The following is a 25,438-nucleotide window of genomic DNA, read 5'->3' on the forward strand; positions in this document are numbered from 1 at the left end:
AAATGTTGTCCTCTTAATGCTACTTGCCATGTTTTCCTCAGATAAACAGAATTCTACACTCAGTATTTCTTAACAAAAGGACTATCTAAACACCTGTTTACTTCAGTCTCAGGTGTTATAAGGCAGATTGGATTGACAGATGCTAGAATTGGATGCTATTGTGACATTTGCCTTTTTGTAGATATAATTCCATCTGAGCATGTGGATGAAGCACCAACATATTGTGAGGAATTTTTCATCAAAGCAGCAACCCCGGTCCCTTGTTCCTGGCCATTCTGTGTTATGTGATGTTATTGAGCATTGCATATGTCAAGGAGTTAGGTGCCAGGTGCCTAACATAAATACTTTATTGCAACGGACAAAGTCAGCTCAACATTGTTAAATTGAACAAAATAGCAGTTTTCTGCTAAAGAAGCACATTTGTGTTAGTAAAATTCTGTTCTGGACTAAAGTGTTTTGTTTCTTTCTTGTAGGCACTACAGTTGCGCTTCTTATTTTAGCTTTGGGATTTTTGATGTCAGCTCAGGTTTCACCACAAGTCACTCTTAATCCCGAAGGCCCTTCAGGTCAAAATTCTACCTGCACAAAATACAGGTAAGTTGCTGTGATTTCCTCATAAAAACCTCTGATGAGAATCCAATTTATTTTTCTAGTGCAGACTTTCATTGGCCGAGGATTTTGGGTTCAAAACATATTAGGGATATTTCTGTTCCTTCCTTCATAGGGTTTGTACCTTTGCGGTTGAGGTGTGCCAATGAGCAATGTTAGTGGCTCATTGTATTTTGATTGTTATTAATTGTATATCAGCAGAAGATGTACTGACCTCTTTGGTAGTTGTCTGTCTGCAGTAAAAACATAGAAAGAACTCAACTTGTGCAGAACTTACTCCATGCACCCTTCCTGTAGAGAATTCCTAAGTTGGTCCAGATTGCTTTCCTAGGGTTCAGGAAACTTAGTCTATTACTTAGGCCGGAGTGGGGGCCCTTCACCCTTCCATTTATCTTATTTTTTGTTCCATCTCCTATTAGGCCCAAGTGGTCAGGAACGATGGGGAGTTGTAGTCTACAACATCTAGAGGGCCACACATTCCCCATTCCTGATTTAGGCAAACACTTTGGCTTAGATCCGAAGAGCCCCTGGCAGAAGACAAGGCAAGGCATGCTTACTCACGAGACTCATGCCCTGCAAGATCACCAAGCATGGAGATGCTCTCTGGGTTGGGGAGGATGCATCTTTCCCAGCGACAGCAGTGCCACTGGGTCCTGGGCGACCAGGCTGTGCCCTCCCCATCAGCCCATGAGATGCCCATTCTTCCTCGTCTCCCTTGGAGGAAAGAAGGGAGATGGGATTCCTCGTTCCTCAGCCAGGGCAGCTGCCTTCTTACCCCAATATTAACTCCCTGTGTCATCTCATTTTCCCCTCATCTCTCTCAGCCTGGTACTCCACATCTGAGTTCGATGATGCCTCAGGACTCATGACAGGGTAGTTTCTACATTGTGCAGTTTGTGCAAACTGCTGCAGCACGATTGCTAGAGGAGACTTCAGTTCTGTCGGCATATTATGCTTTTGCTCCACAATCTTCTGTGGTTTCACTGTTGGTATATAAAGCTCTTAATAGCTTGGGACCTGGTTACTTAAGGGACCCCCATTGCTCCATGTATGCCTATTTGATCACTTTGTTTGGGAGAACTTGTACTTTTACGATTTTCACATAATATTTGTTCCACATTTCTGAGAAGTTGTTGTTCCTTTAATGTTCTCTGCTCTTGTGAGCCATTCTCACTACATTGTTTTAGATGCTTGCTGCAAACTTTTCTTATCCAGAAAAATGATTTGATTGCTTATTATTTGTTTTAAAGTGTTGTTGGTTTTTTATATTTGTTTTTAATTATGAAGGTTTTTAATATAGGCAGTGACTGATTTGTGGGAGGGTTATGTTCTAGACCTCCGCCCCTTTCTGTGACGTTTGTGGGTTACATCCAGGTTTGGCGTGGTTTGCGCATGTGAGATCATGCACATAAGATGCATCTGAAGCGGTCATGGCCTGTTTTCGTTTTACAGATTTTAGCCCTATGTTGGTTTGGAAAATTCTTTTGAAGAAGTGCTTTACAAATATTCTAAATAAATAAGCATTTCTTTGTAAAGAGAAGTTGTCAGAGCAACAGAGGAAGAGGGCAGTATTATATTTTAAACTAAACATATTTATAGAAATACAATGGTTTTTTCTCTTCCTGATGAAAGACTAACTGAATTGCATTTGGCAATACAGGAGACATAGATCACAAAATTGTAAATTAAAGGAATGCTTGTAGGAACTGATCTGAACTCGAGCTTATGTCTCACAAAGCTGATTCTTGCAATATTTCCAGCTCTCCTCTAAGGGATACATTGCTTGGATGAAAGCATGATATTATACTGTAACTCAGCTTACGTTTACAGCATATCTGCCACCTATAAGCATATTGGAAACCAATAGCAGATGCCTGGAGTGTTGGAGATGAAGGAGCTGTGCAGAGTTACTACTATATAACACTGACTTGTTATTTCACAAGTAATACCTAAAAAGGTGAATTTTAATGAGTTCAGTTTGTGGGTGCAGACAATTGCTGAAGTAGGGGACAGTGATACCATTATATTCATGGAGCTTCGGATGTGATATTTCTACTCCTTGTAAGGTTTTACAGCTGTCAAAAGCTTTGGATATCGCCCTGCAATTCCAGCTGACCATGTCTGTCTAATTTATAATTGCTGGAAATTGTGTCAAATGGGAACGGAAATTCCCATCTGCATAAAAAACTGCCAAAGAAATGCGGTTCCATGTATAGCTTTATAAACAAACTTCTGTCACAGAAGTTTCTCTAATGCCAGCGTAGCCTAGCTTTCTTATTTGTGTGTTGATTGACCCTATCTCTCTTCTCCCAGTACATGATTTCTTTGCTATTACTAGAACAAGATTGAAGACGGAACTAACTCCAGATGATAAGAACAGAATTGCTTTCACAACTTAGGGAAAGCAATTTTAATGCACACATCTCTTCATTGTAGGGTGTTTGAAGGGCAAATAGCGTACTGCAGAGAAATGTGTTAGAGATGCAGCTTAATATGGTAACTCCTCAATTTAAAACCTAGTTCACATAAAATGAAAAACAGGTTCCGGTTATAGTACAAATTAGTGGAGAAATGGAACCTGAGATTGTAGTTTATTGGTGGCATTGTGGAAATTACATCAAGTAGAAAACATGGTGTTCTTCAAATGTTTTGGACTACAATTCCCATCATGCCTGACCGTGGTGATCAGGAATGTACACAAATTTTCCGCCCCTAGGCAGTGGGCACCCAAAGCAATTTACGGCAATTCAGCACAATCAGATATAATCCACAATCTGAACGTCTAATGAAATTGCTTAAAATGTATTCATGCCAATCCACAGCAGCGAAAGAAACACAAAAGTCAAGTATTTTCAACGTACCTATTAGAATCTAATAGCATAATCCAGCCTTAATTTCATCCAGCGTACCTGAATATGATCTGAGTACCGTTAACTGTTTCTCTCCTGCTCTCAACTTCATTTGTTAGACTGAAAGTGTACCTCACCCATTGCTAGATGATGTAGCCAATGTAAAGTCTTCCAGGTATTTGGGGTATAGCTCCCATAAGTCCAGCCAGCACTATAGAGCTAGAAAAGGGCAGAAGGGGTTGGGCAGTCATCCAGAATGATAAAGGGGTAGAGCACCTTCCCTGTTATGAAATGTAAAAGCATTTGGAGCTCTTTTATTCGGAAAAGAATAATGTGGTATTGTTGACAGAATTGGGTGGAGCACTTCTTACTCTCATTGTAACTGTTTAATTGCATGCTCCACTAGCAGTCCTTTTATTTCAGCCTTTATTAAATAAAAGAACACCCAGTTACTTTATTGATGCAATAAAATAGAACCAGAATATCTACCTCGTATTAGACTACAAACTCTGCAATTACTTTCGGGAGTTCAGGCAGTGGGTTTAAAATATTTTTTAAAAATCAATTATACTAAATAACAAAAAATCCCAAACTTTTAGACTTCTAAGGTGTCACATACTATCTTGCATATTTGTAATAGTTCTCAGTTAATTTAAGGTCAGTAGAATAAGCTGATTACCTTAATTACTATGGAAATATTTGTGAATCTCTCATTCCAGATCCTTATTCCACACTATAATACTTAATGGTTTGGAAATTAATCATAATTTGATAAAAGTCTAGGCAACCCTTTTGTTCAAAATAACTTTTACAAACTCAGTTTTCTTTCTTCTTAGATACCCATTTACCATATTTTACTATGTATAAGACTAGGTTTTTCCCCCTAAAAAAAGTCAAAAATTTGGGGCATCTTCTACACGGATACATCTCCCCCATTTTCTTAAATCGGTGTCCCCCAAAATAGAGGGTGTCTTATACATGGGGGCATCTTATAGATGGAAAAATACGGCAATTTTTTAATGCATCCACTGTCTTAATAGAAACAGTGGAGATCTTAAATGCTTGTCTTGCTACATGAAACTCTTTTACACTTTAATAGTATTATGGTAATATTCCAAATAGAATGAAGCCTTGTGTAATAATAAATATTGTTCCATATTTACATAATTGGTACACTTTTTCCATTACTACACTTTCAATTTTGAGCAAGGACTGTTAGAGGAGCAGAAATGTACTTTATTGTGCCTGCGTTTTAAGGCACAAGGGTGCCCTAAGACATAGTAGATTAGCCCTAAGAAGCAGGGTGGGGAAAACAAATGGACTTAAAAATAATTTTTTTAAAGCAGGCAGCACATGCTCAACTATGAGACATGGCAGGGGATTCTAGTTGTGTTAATTTACCATTTACTACTCAGTTTTGAAGCCTTTGTGGATCCGTGTAAAAATGCGAACTTCTGTATAGATATTTGTGTGTGTGTGTTTTCAACAAAATAGAAATCTAAATGTTCTGTTTTGTGTAACTTTGATCCAGACATTAAAATGGGGCTGCATTCCTACATGCGTTTTCCTCCAGACAAAAGTCTTCTAGAGCCAGTTGTGTGTAGAGTTCATGTGAGGCAAAGATGACAATCTGTTGCCCCAGCACACACAATTTATGGAGATCACCAATGAATGAGTCATCTTCACTGAATTAACTTTGCAAAATTAGTCATGCCAATCTTCACTGCTGACTGAAATGAAAGTTTTGGTATAATAGATGCACGGTGTGTCGAAACAGCACATTGTTTGCTGCTGCAAAATTTAGTGATGGCTACCAGCTTGGTTGGTTTTGATTAGGTCGATAGGGCTACTAGCCGCAATAGTTGTGTCCTGTGTCTACAGATGGAGGCAGTATGCCTCTGAATACGTTGCTGAAATTTACAGGTATGGAGTGTACCATTGCCCTATTGGATTTCCTGTACGCATCTGATTGGCAATTCTGCAAATAGGACGTTGGACCAAATGAAGACTTGACTTGACTGAGCAGGGATTTTCTTATATTCTTTAACGTAGCAACCAGCAGATGCTCCATTAAAAACTGGTCTGTATTCCATTGGTCTGCTCATCCATGGTCTAATCTGTACCAGCATTTAAGTGCCCTGGGATTTTAAAAGCCACACTTTACTCCAGTTAGTGCCCTTTAAAACACTTCTATGTTTTGTTACAATATAAAATACAAGCCCCATGTAGCTGAAAAATAGAGGTTCTGGTGGTTTCCATGAAAAGCTCCGAAGAACCGAATCCCAGAATGAAGCACATGTGCCTGTTCCAACCATTTTCCACTGCTCTAATCAAAATGTAATTAAAATTCTATTGGAAAGCTCATGCTGTAGAGCTGAAGAATGACCTTATAATAAATCCTGAAATTGGCTAAGCAATAAAAGCTGTTCCCGGGTACTATCATTTAACCTTTCTTTAGCATGTTCCTCTCTCTATTAAATCTCCTAATTTAATTTAAAACCCTGGAGGGTAGCATCTCTCAACACAAAGAGTCCAGACATCTGTCATGTTAGTAATAAAATATGAAATATGAAATTAATTTTATTTTTAGGTCAGTCTCAACATGAAGAAAGGAGTATTTTTTTTAGTATGTAATAGAATGTTGACATTTTGCAATGCCACACTCTTAATTTTTGATAGGTTAGCTGTCACAGGTTAGGCAGGAAGCTAATGGATGATGGTGGTTGGTTGTTTGGTTTGTTGGTTTATTCCCCTCCTTTTCTGACACAGACTTAAGGTGGCTTACAAATAAAATAAGAACAGGTGAAAACGGGGGGGGGGGGGGGGATTAAATAATAATAATTAGTAGGCGTCCCTACCAAGCATGCCTGTGGTGGTGGGCCTCTCACAAAGATCTCAAAACCCAAGCAGGGTTTGTATGAGAGAAAAAAGACTTTCGGATAATTTGGACCTAAGCCATATAACCAGCACTTTGAATTGTGGCTGGAAGAGTCAGGAGTTGTTCGGCTCCATATAGCCAGCCCCACTCAACAATCTGGCTGCAGCCGGTTGAAGTTTCTCAGCACTTTTCAAAGGCAGCCTGACACAGAGAGTGTTAGAGTATTAGATGAGGTATGCTTGATATCACCAATGTGCATTGGAAAACAAAAGGTTTAAAATAAATAGTATAAGGGGGAAAACACTGACCTTGAGATACAGTGGTACCTCGGGTTACATATGCTTCAGGTTACATACGCTTCAAGTTGCAGACTCCAGTAACACAGAAATAGTGCTTCAGGTTAAAAACTTTGCTTCAGGATAAGAACAGAAATTGTGCTCCGGCAGCGTGGCAGCAGCAGGAGGCCCCATTAGCTAAAGTGGTGCTTCAGGTTAAGAAGAGTTTCAGGTTAAGAACGGACCTCCGGAACGAATTAAGTACTTAACCCGAGGTACCACTGTATTTTAGATCCGAGAACACTAAGCAGTGATAGTAACACTTTCCTCAAAAGTTAGTGTTAAATCACACATCTGGTATGTATATTATTTTATGTAATCTTGACATAATAGAACAAACATAAGGAAAATATTGAAAAATTTAAAGCGCTGGCAGCCCTACCAAGGGAAAGGTTTGTATGAGAAATTATAGGGCTTCCCTTGCGAAAGAATGAATTGCAACATCGGGAATCTTGCAATTCAATGGGAAATGATTTCCTCCCATATATCTTTAAATTCTGATGCATTTTATATTTAAACCCACCACATACAAGTAATAAGATTCCAGTTTCAATACTATATGTATGTTGTTCCATTAAAATACCCAGAACAGTATAATTCACTATCAAAACAATATAATAATAATAAATCTTTATCCCTGTTGATATCTGTCTTTGAATGACATTGACTTTATGTGCTATTGTTTTAAACTGCTTTTATATTTATAATTGTTTTATAAAATTATTTTTATATTCAGTTTTCTACAACTTTTTAATATATCCAACTGTTCTGTTTTTTTATGTCCTTACATTACAAATTGCTCTGGGATGCCTCATGAGAAGCTATTCATAAATGAAATAAATTGCCATATAAAACACGACAGATAAAAAGCAATCTCCGAAAGCAATAAAATACAACTAACACTTAAGAACAAAGCAAATCAGAAATCTAGGAGCAGCGAAAGTGAACAATTATACTTTCAAACTAGGGAAGGAATTCAATGTAGCACTACGGTGATTTCTGTGTTAACATTTCTACTTGCCTTATGGAAGTCGGATGTGGAAGTTGGAATGGGGAACGGAGCAGAGCAGGGATGGGAAACCCATGGCTCTGCAGATGCTGCTGGATTACAACTCCCAACAGGGCCAGTGGTCAAGGATGATGGAACTTGTAGTCTAATAAGAGCTTGATGGCCGCAGTTTCCCTGTCCCTGGAAGAGCTTTATATCAGGGTATTGTAACTTGAACACTGAAAAGGAGCACCCTACCCAGCAACATTTTGTTCTACTTCCCCCTTGTATTATATAATAAAAATGCAATACAGCAACCTATTATTAACACAAGGTGGTGATAATAATAATAATAATAATAATAATAATAATAATAAAAATAATTTATTTATACCCCGCCCATCTGGCTGGGCTTCCCCAGCCACTCTGGGCGGCTTCCAGAAAAATATTAAAATACTGTAATACATCAAACATTAAAAGCTTCCCTAAACAGGGCTGCCTTCAGATGTCTTCTAAAAGTCTGGTAGTTGTTGTTCTCTTTGACATCTGGTGGGAGGGCGTTCCACAGGGAGGGCGCCACTACCGAGAAGGCCCTCTGCCTGGTTCCCTGTAACTTGGCTTCTCGCAGTGAGCAACCGCCAGAAGGCCCTCGGTGCTGGACCTCAGTGTCCAGGTAGAATGATGGGGGTGGAGACACTCCTTCAGATATACTGGACTGAGGCCATTTAGGGCTTTAAAGGTCAGCATCAACACTTTGAATTGTGCTCGGAAACGTACTGGGAGCCAATGTAGGTCTTTCAAGACCCGTGTTATATGGTCTCGGCGGCCGCTCCCAGTCACCAGTCTGGCTGCCGCGTTCTGGATTAGTTGTAGTTTCCGGGTCACCTTCAAAGCGCATTGTAGTAGTCCAAGCAGGAGATAACCAGAGCATGCACGACTCTGGCGAGGCAGTCCGCAGGCAGATAGGGTCTCAGCCTGTGTACCAGATGGAGCTGGTAGACAGCTGCCCTGGACACGGATTTGACCTGTGCCTCCATGGACAGCTGTGAGTCCAAAATGACTCCTAGGCTGCACACCTTATATGTAATGTATGAGCAGTATTTGACATGGACATGATACCCATCTTATTTAGACACTTGGCTAAACCTGATATCAAACCCTAATATAAGGAGTAAGGAGATTTTTATGCAAAGGGGATCACTTTCTTTTTCAGGCTGGGCTCTGTGGGCTCCAAATTGTGTGCTGGTTTGTCTTTTTAATTACCTCAGGCCCCTTTTTCTTCCTTGGCATTTGGAGTGGGGTGTTGTTTCTGCAGGCAGCACCCTCAGCAGTGGTTTTGCTGGACTCAGAAGGTAAAAGACCTTGTGATATTGGTTCCAGGTTATGATAGGAAGGCATATGAAGCTACCACCTTGCAGAAGCTGAGCAGGTCTCAGTATGGTCACCTGGGAACCACGTGGATGCTACCTTGGGTTCCATGATGGGGAAAAAGGCAGGATATAAATGTAATTTTTAAAAAGTACATTTTCCAAAGGCCACTTTCAGTCTTGTAATGCAGTTTGCAACTAGGTACATGGGAAATAGCCCTGGAATAGATCGACTGTGCAGCATTTCAGTACTAGTTCTAACAGCGAAAGAATGTGAGCTACAGCTGTGACAATTTCCCTCTCTGTAGAGGACAAATCTAAGCCTGATTTCTATGTAGCAGACTGACAGTTCGATTTTTCACCTTGCTTTCCTCCATAACAACAGCCTGTCGGGGGATTATTACCCATACCCTCGTATAAGCACACAGAATATTTAGTGTTTAAGGAAGAGTCTCCAGGCATTTAAATATATTTTGTTTACTTAATAGAACTTAATCAAGCATTCCAGAAGATACCTGAGATTAATAGCATACAGAACTTTATACTTTACAAATCTAAAATATTGGTTGATGGATTGCTGAGAAACCCTTAATTACCTGAAACAGCAAGGATACAATTGGGCAGCAAGCAAAAGATGATATAAAATGAGAGGGTGGCAGAAGATGTTCAAAGAAAGGCGTGTTTATACCCAGTTATTAGTTACCAAAGAAAAATAGCTCCATTCCATGATATATCCAACTTAATGAAAGGTTGATAAACCATATACCCAAAACACACTTCTGCAACAATCTTGATTAAGCAAGAGAATTTTAGCAATATCTAATAGAACCACATCAAATACCAACAATTGCTTTTTTTTAAAGGCATGTCTAAAAAAAACCCTCCATGGTCATAGACATATTATCAAAATCTAAATTATACAAAAGTGTGTTTGGCTCCCATCTAAGGGTACTAAAAGTATCAATGTTAAAAATAACATTTGATGTAAATATCACTTGTTTAACTAATCTATAAAGGTGGGTTGAATGAATCAGACCAATCTAACGTTTTCTTTTTGTACCAGGGGACAGGCGTATTGTTGCTAAATAGGGCAGGTAGAGTAGCAGTTGTTTGAAGGTTTGTTGATATCAACTAGATCTGCACCTGCAGTGGCTCCACTCATGCCCCAGGCTTCAAGGCTATATGGTGCACAGTTCTAGCCTGTCTCTGAAGTACAGTAAAGGTAAAGGTAAAGGGACCCCTGACCATTAGGTCCAGTCGTGGCCGACTCTGGGGTTGCGGCGCTCATCTCGCTTTATTGGCCGAGGGAGCCGGCGTACAGCTTCCGGGTCATGTGGCCAGCATGACTAAGCTGCTTCTGGCGAACCAGAGCAGCGCATGGAAACACTGTTTACCTTCCTGCCGTAACGGTACCTATTTATCTACTTGCACTGCGTGCTTTCGAACTGCTAGGTTGGCAGGAGCAGGGACTGAGCAATGGGAGCTCACCCCGTCGCGGGGATTCGAACCGCCGACCTTCTGATCGGCAAGCCCTAGGCGAATAGAAATATGTATTTTATTCCCATTTTGACAGATCTAATTGTGCTGCATTGGGGTACAGAAAATTAGCTATGGGGCCTGTCTCTGGCACCAGCAAAAATGGGTGCTTTGCAATATAGCACACTGTCTGTGTCGCTGCAGGAAGTGGCTGACTGGGCAACACGTCCGATCTCCTGCACATTACCTCGATAGTTGGAATATATTTTCCTCTTCCTTCCCTGCTGTGTGTTGCTGGGTGAGAATCCTCATTTATTGAAATGTGTGACAGCTTTAAAGCTGTGGACCTGCTACTTGTATCTTCGCCTTTTGGAAGGAAATCCCTCTCTCGTTTGTCAAGAGAAACGAAACTTCCATAAATACTCCGTACACCAAGGAATACAAGATGTTCTGGATCTGAAGCACTTCTGCTCTTCTTGAAACTTAATTATAAGTTGTATTGAGGTTTTTAAGTATTTTGAAAGCTTTTCCTTTGACAGGTTGATTCATACTCCTGGAAGTAGGATGAATTTTTTGTTGTGTTTCTTTTTATGCAACTCTGTCTACATGAGCAACTAGGTGTAAGGTAAATTATTTTTGCCGGTTGCAATATTGTGTAGAAACAGTTAAATTAAACGTTGTGCTTTTGGTTGATGCTGAGTTAGTCTGCTGACTAAAATAAAATGAAATGGTATAATAATAGGTAGTGACTGGTTATTTTACTAAGCAGTTGGCTGTTTGCTTTATATATAATGAGAGGCAGCTACTTTAGGTCAGTTCATAACATTTCAGAGTAGTTCTAGCAGTATCCAGTCATGGGGAAGGGAAGATTTTCCTTAAGACCGTTGTGTATAAATTAAGGTTACCAGATTTTTTTTCAATGATTCTGGGAACACTTTTCAACTTCAATGGCTTTTGTATGGGGACTGATTTGTAAATCCGGGGACTGTCCCCGGGAAACGGGTACATCTGGTAACCTTAGTATAAATGGCCTCTCCCTGCTACTGCATTCTTGATCATGCTGGCCTCCACTTCAGTTCAGGATGGGAGGACTATTGAGAAGGAAATGGCTGCAGCAAGGCACACAGGCCATACCTGAGCAGAATAGCAGTGTCGAGCTGGGGAAATGTGCATTTACGGCACTGAGTTATAAACAGTTGGATTTCCTGAGCTTAGGGAGGAGGGGAGCAGAAACTGAACAGGCAAGTGTCTCGTAAGTGAACAAAAGTGTGGTTGTTCTATAGTGTGTGTGCCCAATGTGGAAACACTCTTTGAGAGGACCAGTTTTGTGATAAAGGATTGTGTATTTAGCATCACCTGAACTAAGGCCTGTTCATAAGGTAAAGGTAAAGGGACCCCTGACCGTTAGGTCCAGTTGTGGACGACTCTGGGGTTGCGGCACTCATCTTGCTTTACTGGCCGAGGAAGCCAGCATACAGCTTCCGGAACATGTGGCCAGCATGACTAAGCCGCTTCTGACGAAACCAGAGCAGCGCACGGAAACGCCATTTACCTTCCCACCAGAACGGTAGCTATTTATCTACTTGCACTGCGTGCTTTCGAACTGCTAGGTTGGCAGGAGCAGGGACCAAGCAACGGGAGCTCACCCTGTTGTGGGGATTTGAACTGCCGACCTTCTGATTGGCAAGCCCTAGGCTCTGTGGTTTAGACCACAGCGCCACCCACATCCTGTTCATAGGTCCCTATAAATTCAGTGCTGTGATTCCTACTTGCCACGATAAAACTACCCAATTTTTACGTGGTCTCCTTAGAAGAACAAAATAATACATCTCCTTAATCAGACAAAGGGCCTGTCTAGCCTAGGATCCAGTTTAAAGTGGCCAACAGAAGCTCACAAGAGAGCCTAAAGGCAAGACCCCTCCCCACCATTTACTCAGGAAATAGTTGCAGTCATTGAACAAGAGGACAGATTCTTTCCCTCCCCACACCATACATAATTAAACCTCTTATCGTCCTCTCTGTTGGGTTCTTGTCTTTTTTTCTAACGTAAAAAGCTTCAAACCTTTTAACCTTTTCTCATATAGAAAGTGCTCCCAACCCCCTAGATAATTTTGCCTGCCTTTTTCTGCAGTGTTTGGTTCTCCAGTATTACCTAACACAATATTCAATATGAGGCTAGATCATGTATTTACATAAGAACATTATTACATTGTCCATTTTTATTTTTATGATCATTCAGTCCTTCTCATAATAATTCCCAGCATGGAAATTTGCCATGTTCACTGATTAAACATAATGAGTTGACATTTTTCATTGAGTTATTCACAGTGATTCCATGCTCCTTTTCCTGACTGGTTACTGTCAGCTTGCATATGTACCAATAGGGTAAAATATCCTAGTTTCAGAGCTTATCATTTTATACCTGCATATATTTTACTCTTTTGTTGTGCTTTCCCAATTTGGAAAGGTTCCTTTGGAGTTATCCAAAGGTTCCTTTGGAGTTTTTTACCACCCTGAATCATGTTTGTCTCATACACAAATATGGGTGCTTACCTGCTCACCTCAAGCTTCAGATATTTCTAAAATAAATATCATCCCTGCCAATACAGATCCTTGTGGAACCTGAATATTTACCTCTTTCCACTGTAATAGTCTGTTGATTCTTACCTTTCAACCTCCTGCTCTTTAAACACTTACAATCCATTAGAGAACCAGTCTTCATATTCAGTGACTCCTAAGAGCTTTTGGTGATGGGTTTTGTCAAAAGCCTTTTGGAAGTCCAAGTATTCAGTGTCTTAATGTGTTTGTTGACATGAACCTCTAAAACAGGCATAGGCAAACTCCGGCCCTCCAGTTTTTGGGGACTACAATTCCCATCATCCCTGACCACTGGTCCTGTTAGATAGGGATTGTTCTAAAAGTTTGATGAGGCAGATTCCCCATTGAGGAAGCGCTTCCCATTGGCTCTGTACTTTGTTCTTCAATATGCTTAATAATGCTTTCTACCAATTTACCATGGATAGACATTAGACCAACAGGCCTATAATTTCCTGTCTTGATTTTACATTGGCTACCTTCTAATTATCCAGTACAGAAATATGTAAGACGTTACACATCTTTGTCAAAAGATGAACAATTTCACATTTGAGTTCCTAAGAAAGTCTCAGGTAACAATAACTGGACATACCAGCAATACCTCATATGTCCTTTATGTTAGAATTCCTGCTCCATGATTGCAGTCATAGGATTGTTGTCTATCACATGACGGTGTATGTTTTGACTCCACAAAGTGGGAAGTGACAGAGACAGGATGTTTGCGTTACTGTGTTCTGTGAAGTGGGACAATTGTCCTTTGTTCTTTTTCTGTTTGCTGTCTGATGCTAGAGAGGGAGCCATGTTGCAGTGTTCCGTGTGTGTTTATATGTAAATAAAGTAGATTAGCCAAAACGCTGAGTTGCTGAGGTCTGTTATGCAAGCTGCAAAGACTCTGCGGATCCCTAAGTGTGCCGATGTCTGTTGGCATCAGTCGCTGTGATGTTCGGTCAGAAGAAAGCTTTTGAAACTCCCGAACGATCGACCAGGAGGGAGGGAACATGCCAGTCGGGTGTGTGTCTCTACCAGGGTCCTACTCAAGTGTAGAATGAGCTCCTGGCACTTTATAGTGGAGTATAATGCCACCATTGCCTTTGGTTTTAAAAGATATACTTTAAAATTATAATATTAAACTGTTCCTTTTTAGTGGCTTATAGTCAGTTGTGCAGTTTATTTCAAGGGATGAGGTCCGTTTAAATATTAATCTGCTTATTTTTTTTTATCTGGCTCAGCTATTAATCTTGCATGTAATTTATGGATAATAACCAAAAACAAGGTGAAAGAAAAGGAGCTGGTCTCCATGGGGTGGTAACGTCATTTCCATCACTGATACTGGATGACTTCATATTACACGCACTTGCAAAGAACAGCCCTCACCTTTTTACAGACTCAAACCCTCATATAAATAGGGACGGAAAAGTCACAATTGCTAACAGTACTTGGAATCTATCCCTTTCTGGAAAGTAGGAAGAAGAAGAAGAAGAAGAAGAAGAAGAAGAAGAAGAAGAAGAAGAATTATTATTTATTATTTATACCCTGCCCATCTGGCTGGGTTTCCCCAGCCACTCTGGGTGGCTTCCAAAAGAATATTAAAATACTGTGATACATCAAACATTAAAAGCTTCCCTAAACAGGGCTGCCTTCAGATGTCTTCTAAAAGTCTGGTAGTTGTTGTTCTCTTTGACATCTGGTGGGAGGGCGTTCCACAGGGAGGGCGCCACTACCGAGAAGGCCCTCTGCCTGGTTCCCTGTAACTTGGCTTCTCGCAGTGAGGGAACCGCCAGAAGGCCCTCGGTGCTGGACCTCAGTGTCCGGGTAGAGCGATGGGGGTGGAGACGCTCCTTCAGGTATACTGGACCGAGGCCGTTTAGGGCTTTAAAGGTCAGCACCAACACTTTGAATTGTGCTCGGAATCGCATACTCAATTGATTAGTAGCTTTGAACTACTAGTAGTAAAAACTAGTAAATTTTGTTGCTGTTTGGTGTAAGATGTGTGTTTGGTTTTATTGTTCATCCAAAGTTAGGGATGTATATAAGAATGTGTAAGTGCGTAGAGATGCGCACAAACACACAAAATATATGCTATTTTGACTGATGATCAACCCTGCCTTAATTATCATTGCTAAAACTTAATTTCCAGTGCAATCGTGTCTTAATTCCTTCCTGTCTGCAATTGGTAATTGTAGGGATATTTTTCTTATCTGTCTACTTATTGAGAGGAAAATTTCACTGCTGTCCAATGATGACTTATCCATCAAACTGGGCTTTTCTGTCTCTCCAGATCCAGAAGTGGCCAGCCCTCCTCAGATTGCTTTCTAACAGCTGTATGGGGCCACCCATCTGTCAATTGCTTGATGTCATATGATATCAGGCACAGGAAAGATGGTTGTGGTTCACTCAAAATTCCAGAGGTTCACCACCCCTAGTTTAAACCATAGTTAAAAATGAACTATTAACGTGAACAAGCAGTGTGCTGATGTACACTTTCCAAGCAAAACACAAGTTGGAGACAAACCATTAAACTTAGATCATTAGCATGATTTATATTGCTAGTCCAGCTTCATCAGAATTTAGCAACAATATTCATGATCCAGCTGATGTTTCTCCTATCCGTCTGCTTCTATTTCAAAGGGAAGCTTTCAGCATGCTTAATTATGTAATTAAAACCATGGGGAAATCTGTACTACTTAATTTTGACGGGATTTTATTCTGTATGTTCAGCTTATTTACCTTTTATTTTCAGCAATTGTGCAGATGTTCTCTGTGCAGCAAAACTTTATCAGTTTTAATGTTAGCAAGAGTTACCAAAAGTTCTTGATATCCAAAGTACAAACTTGCCCTATGAGCCAGTCTGATTGCTTCCATTGGCTAATTGATGTTTTGCTGTGAAAAGGTTGGGCTTATTCTTGTGATTTTTCATTTCTTTCAGTTACTGTAATGGGTGCATGCTGGATCCAATTTGTGGCTTTTGCTACAAACTAAACAAGTCAAGTGTTGTGGAGTCCTCCTGTGTCCCTGTCGATCGGAAGTCTACAATGGAAGCAGCCTGGGGCAGGTACGTTGCTTTTGTGTTGCTTAATTTCATATTAAAAGGACCTTAATATCCTTTTATAAGAAGTGCCACTGTTACACTTGTCCTCAAACTGGTATTTTGTCATTATAATAATAATGTGCACCAGAGGTTTCCTCTTGTCAAAAACCCTCTCATTTTGCTTCCATTTCCCCCCTTTCTCAGAAAATAAAAACGCTGTAGGATGGAATCATTTGTGAGTGCTGACTTAAAGGTCACATCACACTTTCTTTTTGAACATCAATGGCAAAGACAAAAACAAACCTTAATAACCCTTGTGCCAAGACCCAATGCTGACTCTGGCAGTGGAGGGACTTAGTGCACATCAAATTGATGAGGTGGCAGGAAGCAAAGATAATTAAAGATGACACAATGTTGCAACAGTAAATAATGCACCATGCACCCTGATCTCTGAGCAGCTTTCAGGGGTTCCAGCAATTACCTTGGTTTTTGGTTTCTGGAGACTGGTAGGGTTTTCTGTGGTCAAAGGTTTATTTTACGCATATGTTCAGGCTTAGCATTAGATGGAAGGCTCACAGCTGTATCACTCAAACAGATTGCGTTCTCCTATTTGGTGTTTTTTGGGGTGGGGGTACCAAACCCATAGCTTTATTTTCTCCTAGAGATCAAGCCAAGCCTCTGCATCTGTCGAGCCCAGTTTCTAGGTTTCCAGGCCCTTTTGGTCACTTGCACTCCATGACATTTCCATGACATCACATCCAGCCAGAAGAGGGAAAAGAAAGACATGCCCCCATCTAGAAGGATGCCCAGCCATTAGCTCCTATGGCAACAGAATACCTGTACTAATCAATCGCTTTAGTTACTCAGAAGCCCATTATTGTTTGACAAAGAAGTGACAGTAATGATACTTTGAGAAAAGTTTAACTGAACCATAATTCAGGCTGAAGTATTTCACTACTTTGGCTGGCATCTACCAGAATATATTTCTGTGTCTGGTAAAATTTTCTAAAACATGTTGTGTTATTGGCTACCCCACTTCCAGTTAATATGGAGGTGGCTGGCAAGGAATTTAAACAATCTCTGTCCTTAAATCCAGTTTCTAACTCTAGAAACTCATTCTGAATTTGGAAACTATATAAAGGAAGTATCCTATTTGATTCCAGTATGGTTAACTGGGTTTGTAATTGGTGACTTCCTGTCAACAAGTAATCCTTGCAAATTCTGAACACCCTCAAATGCTCTTTTGCAGAAGTTAAGAGGCGAGCCCATTTCCTTCTGTCGCATAAACTGAACAAAATACTTTTAAAGAGTTTTCTGTTGTACAGACTGTTGTTTGTGAGCCATTTTATTCCCATTTTTTATTCCCAGGTAGAGGGGCATAGAAAGTGATAGTAGGGAAAAAGGCCAAAGGAAATAGATAGTGGTGAATTCAAGAACATGCTACTCACTGAATTTCAGTGAGCCAAAAGGCAGCCAGTGTGTGCATTCACAAAGTAGCCATCTCTGATGCTACCTTCTAATGTGCCATATCCCTTCATGCTTCTTGAATATGTCCCACCAACCCAAAACTTCTGATTTATAGTTATAAAACACACACACACACACACACACACTGCTTTTCATTCAGATACCTCTTGAAAAGCAAATACCAACTCATAACAATGTGAAAGATTACATACTATTTTGTGACATCCGTGTCCCATTGAACTGCTGAAATTTCACTGCTTTTTAGTATTTTCATGCGGTGCGTCAAACTGCATAGCTGTCAGAATGACTGACTTAAACTGTGCTTGAGAAGGTGGAATTATCACTTGGGTTCATACAAATCTAGTCACAGTTGTCAGAAGTAATGGGCTGTTTGTTAATGAGTGTCACACTCTTTTCACACCATTAGTGCTTTTTTAAAATATGTCCACATCAGTGTTTATAAAAGTTCCTAATTTGGTGCCAGTAGAAGTTCAGTCTTACATCAATTGCAGCAGTGTACAATACCTCTCAGTTTTAGGGGGATTTAAGAATATGGCCCCTCTCAATATGTATTGTTGCATGCCATCCCAGTCTCTGAGCGGTTCAAGATTCCAGGGTTTCCAGGCGCTTATTTACCCAGGGTTCGGTTTCCTTGGCATGAGGGACAGCGGAGACTGTGGTGTCTTAATGATATATGGTTTATTTACACATAAGTGCAACCTGAGCCCTATGATGGAGGAGCTCACAACATTAACACTGCAGAAGGGGCTTGCTTCTCCCATAGCCACAGTCTTTGATTCAAGCAGAAATCAAGCATGGCTCTCACTCTCAGGCTTCTGCCTGCAGCCTGCTTCCAGTCCAGCTCAAACACACACCACACTTTTGTCTTTTTCACTACCAGCCAAGTGAGGGAAAGGGCCCACCCATTTGCTCTCTGGCACAGTGCAACTTCTTTTCTTATACTAGTGACCAATACAGCCAATGGGATCCTCCATTAGGTTTTAACCCTTGCTGGATCCAGGCATTAGAAAGGGCTTAGGCATCATAACAACCTAACCCCCCACCCCAACTCAGGACAGTATTCTCTTTAGTCTTCCACTCCTTCCCCCCCCCCTCCCTCAAAAGGCACAGATATTGAAGAATTGTAACCATTCTAATAAGTTGAGATATTTTTGGTCATTTTCATAAGTCTAATTTTCCTGAGATAGATTAAATAATCGACTTTAATGAACGGGTAATTTTTTAAGATCTACTAATTGTATTGGTAACATAACTTCAATGCAGTTGTGAAATATGTTAAGGCTGGCTAGTTTAATAATGTATAGGTCAGTCAGGTTAGCAAATGGTATTTGTATAATGTGCTATAAGAACGCATGAAATTTATATTTAGTACTCAAAGCTGCACCAATGAATTGCACTACCTTTTGAAAGTATCATTCAGGAATAGAACACAATCATGCTGTTAGTTCATTCATGTGGGAAGAACCTAGTTCTGTCATCTGGAAGCTTCACAATTCACCTTCCAACTCTAAAACAGTTGAAATATTTCAAGACAAAAATCAACGTCAAGTGTGATTAATGTAATCATTGTTCTTCTGACAAACATGTCTCTGTGCTCTTCTATTCTTGTGCTGTTGATTACAGCTGTTATAATTGTACTTAATGATGGCTAATGACTGAAATAGCGTTTAGAATAATAGGACATTAAAGCAAGGCTATGCGCTGTTCACTTCTTTCTGTTAAGAAGACCTTTCACAATGGTGAGAGCATAAAAGACCAACTAAATACTGTTGCTTGCATTCAAAAGTTGCTTTCTTGCAATCCAATGAAGTGCAAGCCTTGTAACATAAGGAAAAGGGAATATCACATTGGAAGAAGAAGAAGAAGAAGAAGAAGAAGAAGAAGAAGAAGAAGAAGAAGAAGAAGAAAACAAATTGAAAAGAAAACCCAACTTGGTTTACTCTGTAAGGACTAAAATCAAAGTCATGTTTGAAATTAATGGCATTGGAGAACAAGCTTACGTCAGGACATTAGAAACACTTTAGCTTTAAGTCTCATTAAACCTGGGCGAATGTGAAAAGCTTCTTGGCAACCTAATTAATCATTGCAGTATTCTTGGGAGGTGTTATTCACTACTGAATAGCTTGTTTTCTATTCCCTGATTTTGATCTGCATAAGAACCAGTTTGCTAAGTATCTCGCTGGGTGGTTGCAATGTGTTCAAGGGTACCTTTCTCAATCGAAAAGTACAGGAGTTACAAACCTTTATAAGAACAGGAGGGTGGATGTGTTCAGAATGCAGACAATATATTTAATGTCCACCTCGCTTAGTGTCTTTGGCCACACTGTGACATTCTGGGGTGTTAGATGTTCATGAGCATTTTCTGCATTGGTGTCAGGATGATTGGTGATAAAAATTCTGAAGTCTGCAGAGCATAGCTCCTGGTGTTTCAGCTCTAGACGAACTTTCTGGTTTGTATACAGTAGCAAATGCCTTGTTTGGGCGAAACTGATTAAAATGACACCATTGTGCCCTCAACTGCAGTTCAGTTGCCTAGTCACTTGCTTAGTGTCATAATAAATTGTATGAAAGCTGGAGAGAGTTAAGCAAACAGTCTTCCCTGTTCATGCAGCTGTGCTTTTCCCTGTGCTGTGCTGAGGACAGACAGCGCACATTTAGTGGTGAAATTCAAGATTACTGAAATTCAGGATTCCAGTGGCCCAGTTGCACATCATGGTAAACCATAGAATTCTGTGTATGTTCCCCTACCCCTAGAGCAAACAACAATCTCTGCATCTAACCTTGTTTCTCTACAAACCAACCATACTCGGTTAGTCAAGAGCAAACCTTGTCTGAACATGGTTGGGTTTTTTGGAACACGGCAAACCATGATCCCGGTTTGGATGTAATACTAAGCCAGGGATTGTGATTTTTGCTGCTGCTGGGGGAGCAGTGAAGCAAGAGCCATCTGTGTGCTCACAGTAAACCATTAGCTATAGTTTGGCTCTGTTCATCTGTCACAGTAAAGCCTGTGGGAAGTAGGTTGGCCACTGTGAACAGGATTAGGTGTGCCTTTGGGTTCTTACACAAAAGTAACAATGTATTTTCCTTTTGCAGCTGGTTACTTATGTGCATTTAATAGCTTACGGGCCACTTTCTAGAGCTGCTAAAATTAAAAACGAGTTCCTGTTCATAATGAAAGAATAGAGCCCTTGACGAAATATACACGAGCAGCATAATGTGTAAGCTGAATACTTGTACAGTGGTGCCTCGCAAGACGAAATTAATTCGTTCTGCGAGTTTTTTCGTTCTGCGAGTTTTTTCGTCTTGCGAAGCACCACTGTGTATTGACGGTTTCCCATAGGAATGCATTGATGGTTTAAAAAAAAAGGCAAGCCCATAGGGAAATCCGTCTTGCGAAGCAACTCAGAAAACCAAAAACTCTATTGTCTTGCGAGTTTTTCGTCTTCCAAGGCATTCGTCTTGCGAGGTACCACTGTACAATTAAGTCTCAGTGACTTTGGTTCACACACAGAAACAACACCCATGTTCTCAGACTTCCTGTTCATATAGTTGAGAATCTAAGTATTGCCATTCTGAGTCAGACTAAGATCCATCTAGTTGTCATTGTTTCGAGAAGTGGACAGCTGGTAATCAGAGGCAGGGTGTTGACATAATTATCCCTCACAATTTTAATCTATTTTAAAAGCAGATAAGGACTATGCCCTAAATATTCCTCTCTTTTAATTTTGTGGGCTTAAAAGTGCTGTGAGGAGAAAACTTCAAAAAACATGATAGCAATATTCCTCCTTTTAATAACGCTCAGTGCCATATTTTTAATCTGCTGTTGCTCTGGCACTTGTTGCTGCTTCTTCCTGGATAAGTCACAAGAGAAGATACGAAGAGGCCTTCCTATCTAGTCCAACATCCTGCTCCCATAGTTGCCAGATGCCTATGGGAAACCCACAAACAGGACACAAGGACAGTAGCCCTCTCCTTCTGTTGTTACCAAATGATTGACATCTGACCCTGGAAAGAGTTTGTCTCTATTGTACTAGACACATGGACTTGCACTAGCTATTTAGGAATGCATACACTACCGTCAAACTTCGGTTCTCAAACAGCTCCGTTGCCGAACATTTCGGCTCCCGTACGCCGAAAACCCAGAAGTAAACGCTCCGGTTTTCAAACTTTTTTCGGAACCTGAACATCCGACACGGCTTCTGCTTGAGTGCAAGAAGCTCTTGCAACCAATCGGAAGCTACGTCTCGGTTCTCGAACGGTCTTCCAGAATGGATTACATTCAACAACCAAGGTTTGACTGTATTGAAAGCTAAGGACAGCATGAGCATCCTGCCCTTGGTTCTTAAAAGCAAGAATAGTAAGGTAAAGGTAAAGGGACCCCTGACCATTAGGTCCAATCGTGACCGACTCTGGGTTTGCTGCGCTCATCTCGCTTTATTGGCCGAGGGAGCCGGCGTGCAGCTTCTGGGTCATGTGGCCAGCATGACTAAGCTGCTTCTAGCGAACCAGAGCAGTGCATGGAAACGCTGTTTACCTTCCCACCAGAGCGGTACCTATTTATCTACTTGCATTTTGACGTGCTTTCGAACTGCTAGGTTGGCAGGAGCTGGGACTGAGCAACGGGAGCTCACCCTGTCGCGGGGATTCGAACTGCCGTCCTTCTGATCGACAAGCTCTAGGCTCTGTGGTTTAACCCAAAGCGCCACCCGCGTCCCAAAGAATAGTAATGACACCCAATAAATTGGTGAACATGGGGGAGGGATTCAAAAGGGGAAAGGCGACTACTTTTGCAGATCTCTGCAAAGTAGTTTGTGCTTAGCCAAAAGCAGTCTAAATTAATGGTTGTCGCCACACTGTTTGGTGGGGGATTTCATATGTGCTGTAAGGAATTACTTTCTTTTGTCTCTCCTGAATCTCATCTGTCCTCAGCCAATTCTGTTAGGCGGCCCAGAGTTCTGTGCTGTACAAAACAGAGTAGAATGTGTCTGTAGCTACTCTGTGTACTAATAATTTTATAATGCTCCCATGGTCCTGCTTAGGATCAAGTTAGATGTTACTTTAGTTGTGTGCTTAGCGACCACATCAGGGGATTTTCTTTTTAATGAATACTAGTTGCAGAGAATACCAGTTGTCATTGGGCTCCAGTTGTCATTGGGATATAAGGGGCAAAAGTTTAGCTATATTTTTGACAAAAATCACCCACAACCCCTTAAGAAAAGAGAGTGACTCTAATTGGCGCCAATGGGGGGTTTTCTTCATAAGGCTTTTCTTATTCATTAGGAGCACAGCTGGGGATGGAACAGTTAAACATCACTGGAGATATTCTGAAGTATAAAGAATATATATTGTGCTATACTTCTTAATTTATTGTGGAAGTTACACATACACACACACCCTTTGCATGATGTCTGTGGAAAGTACAAGATGATCAATATGCATAAATCTGTTTTAACTACAAGCCTGCTATGCTTCCACTTTCTCAGTAATTTTGAGGAAAATGTTATCTAGTCTTATTATTTTATAGTCCACATAAATCATGGCATGTTCTTGTTTACAACTCTTTAGCCCTGACTCAGATAATATTTCTGCAAATTATTTTGCCATAATTTTTCTCCTTTTATGTTTGCATTTCCATTAATCTGAGTTAATTGTTGAAAGAGTGTCTAAATAATTGACATACGCAAAAACTAAGTAAAACTCATGATGTTGTGGCAACTCATGCAGTATCAGGTTAGGGCATCTAAGCAAAGAGGCCAAAATAACCATACTTTTACGGTACTTCCATAGCAGCAGAGTTGTGAGTGTGCCCTCTGTTTGTTTGCATGTGGTGATCTTATGCTCAGAATACACTTTTCACAAAATTCACTGTTGTCTCCATCCAAATCACCTTGATCAGGCTGTGACCTAGTGGAGGAAGTGTTCCTGGCTAATGGCTGCTTAATGCTCAAAATACTCCTTCCAAAACTGCTTTTTATATAGGGCAGGTGATGGGTGAAGAGACAGGGACCACAGCTATTCCCCCTGTCCCCTAGTTCCCAAAGGCATAGTGATTCTGAGCTGGAAATAAATGACCATGTGAAAAAGGTCTGAGCAGCATCTCCCAAACCATACTTCCTCCGCTTAAAGCAGCTTGGTAAGGCCAGGTCTTAAATTTGAAAAACAAGAATATTGGTGGCAAGAATAATGGGAAAGGCTGTTACACAGTGGTAGAGCAACTGTTTTGCATACAAAAAGTCCCAGGCAGACCATTGATGTGACTTGATTTCCTGTGGAACACATGTGTAATGTATCATTTCAGCTTCAACCTTCATCAGTGGCCTGGATCTTTTCCTGTGTTCTGTGTTGAAGATACTGTCCCAGAAGGCGCATATTCACTAGACTTTGGCTATAGTTACAAGTTTAGAGCTCTGTCTATACTGAACATGAACTTGAACTAGTACCTGGCATCTCAGGTGGTGCAAAGGGTCATAGAAGCATAGAATTGGAATAGACCACAAGGGCCATCGAGTCCAACCCCCTGCCAAGCAGGAAACACCATCAGAGCACTCCTGACATATGGTTGTCAAGCCTCTGCTTAAAGACCTCCAAAGAAGGAGACTCCACCACACTCCTTGGCAGCAAATTCCACTGTCGAACAGCTCTTACTGTCAGGAAGTTCTTCCTAATGTTTAGGTGGAATCTTCTTTCTTGTAGTTTGGATCCATTGCTCCGTGTCCGCTTCTCTGGAACAGCAGAAAACAACCTTTCTCCCTCCTCTATGTGACATCCTTTTATATATTTGAACATGGCTATCATATCACCCCTTAACCTCCTCTTCTCCAGGCTAAACATGCCCAGCTCCCTTAGCCGTTCCTCATAAGGCATCGTTTCCAGGCCTTTGACCATTTTGGTTGCCCTCCTCTGGACACGTTCCAGTTTGTCAGTGTCCTTCTTGAACTGTGGTGCCCAGAACTGGACACAGTACTCCAGGTGAGGTCTGACCAGAGCAGAATACAGTGTCATTTTGGCTGGTTGTTAACCAGAAGGTTGGTGTTTCAAGCCCACCCAGGGATAGCTGTGGGCAGTATTCCTGCATCGCAGCAGGTTCAACTAGATGCTCCTTCCAGCTTAAAATGATTTGATTCTGTACACATCAGAAATATATGCTGCTTTCTGTCCATGCCAAGCCTGCTCCTATACCTCATATTTAGAAAACATTTTGTGGGTATGCCATGTTCCCTGTCAGTGAAGAGCAAGTTGAAGAGTGTCTGCCTCTCTCCTCCACCTCCCCATGATTACTTTGAACTGCTATTCTGGAAAGTGACTGCACTAGCCCTTTAATAATGCATCCCTTGGGCTCCTTGGAATTCCTGCTTGCTTTTGCAATAGCAACAAAGCTGATTTAAAACCGGCTGGCATTCTGTTTATACCTCTCCAGGGGTTTGCTGAAAAAATAGGTCTGAGGCAGATGGAGAAGAATTCCTGGAGCTCTCAACTTGCCAACGCTAATGAGCATGCTCAGAAGCAACAAGCTCTGGGAATGGCTAAAGAAGCTATGGGAATTGGAGAGGCTAATTAAATGTGACAGTTGGGAAAACAAGCTGCCAGGCATCTTGGCTTTCTGATCCTGTGTGACAAGGAAAGTGGGGAGTTGGTGGAGCCAAAGTCAACAAAGCAATTGGAAAACGTATCATCCAGGGAACACCTGGCTCCAGTTTGAGCTAAGAGAAGATAGCACCTTTGGCCCTGTGCTGCCATGGTGTTTCAGTTGCTGAAGGAAAGGCTTTGAATCCCATCAGCCTGACTCAGCTGGAAGAACGGAAGTAAGAGCCAAACTCGGTGG

General features: G+C 41.0%; 1 protein-coding gene across 2 annotated transcripts in view; it reads left to right on the plus strand.

Moving 5' to 3' along the window:
• SLC2A13 (solute carrier family 2 member 13) overlaps positions 1-25,438 on the plus strand; it is a 103,644-nt gene that overhangs the window by 62,910 nt on the left and 15,296 nt on the right. For both annotated transcript variants that reach the window (XM_083399733.1, XM_083399732.1), the window contains exons 6-7: positions 474-594; positions 16,024-16,149. In XM_083399733.1, the coding sequence (XP_083255859.1) occupies positions 474-594; positions 16,024-16,149 (247 nt within the window). The remainder of the gene's footprint in view (positions 1-473; positions 595-16,023; positions 16,150-25,438) is intronic.

This window comes from Podarcis tiliguerta, assembly GCF_965153285.1.
Source record: "Podarcis tiliguerta genome assembly, chromosome: 10".
NCBI lineage: Eukaryota > Metazoa > Chordata > Lepidosauria > Squamata > Lacertidae > Podarcis > Podarcis tiliguerta.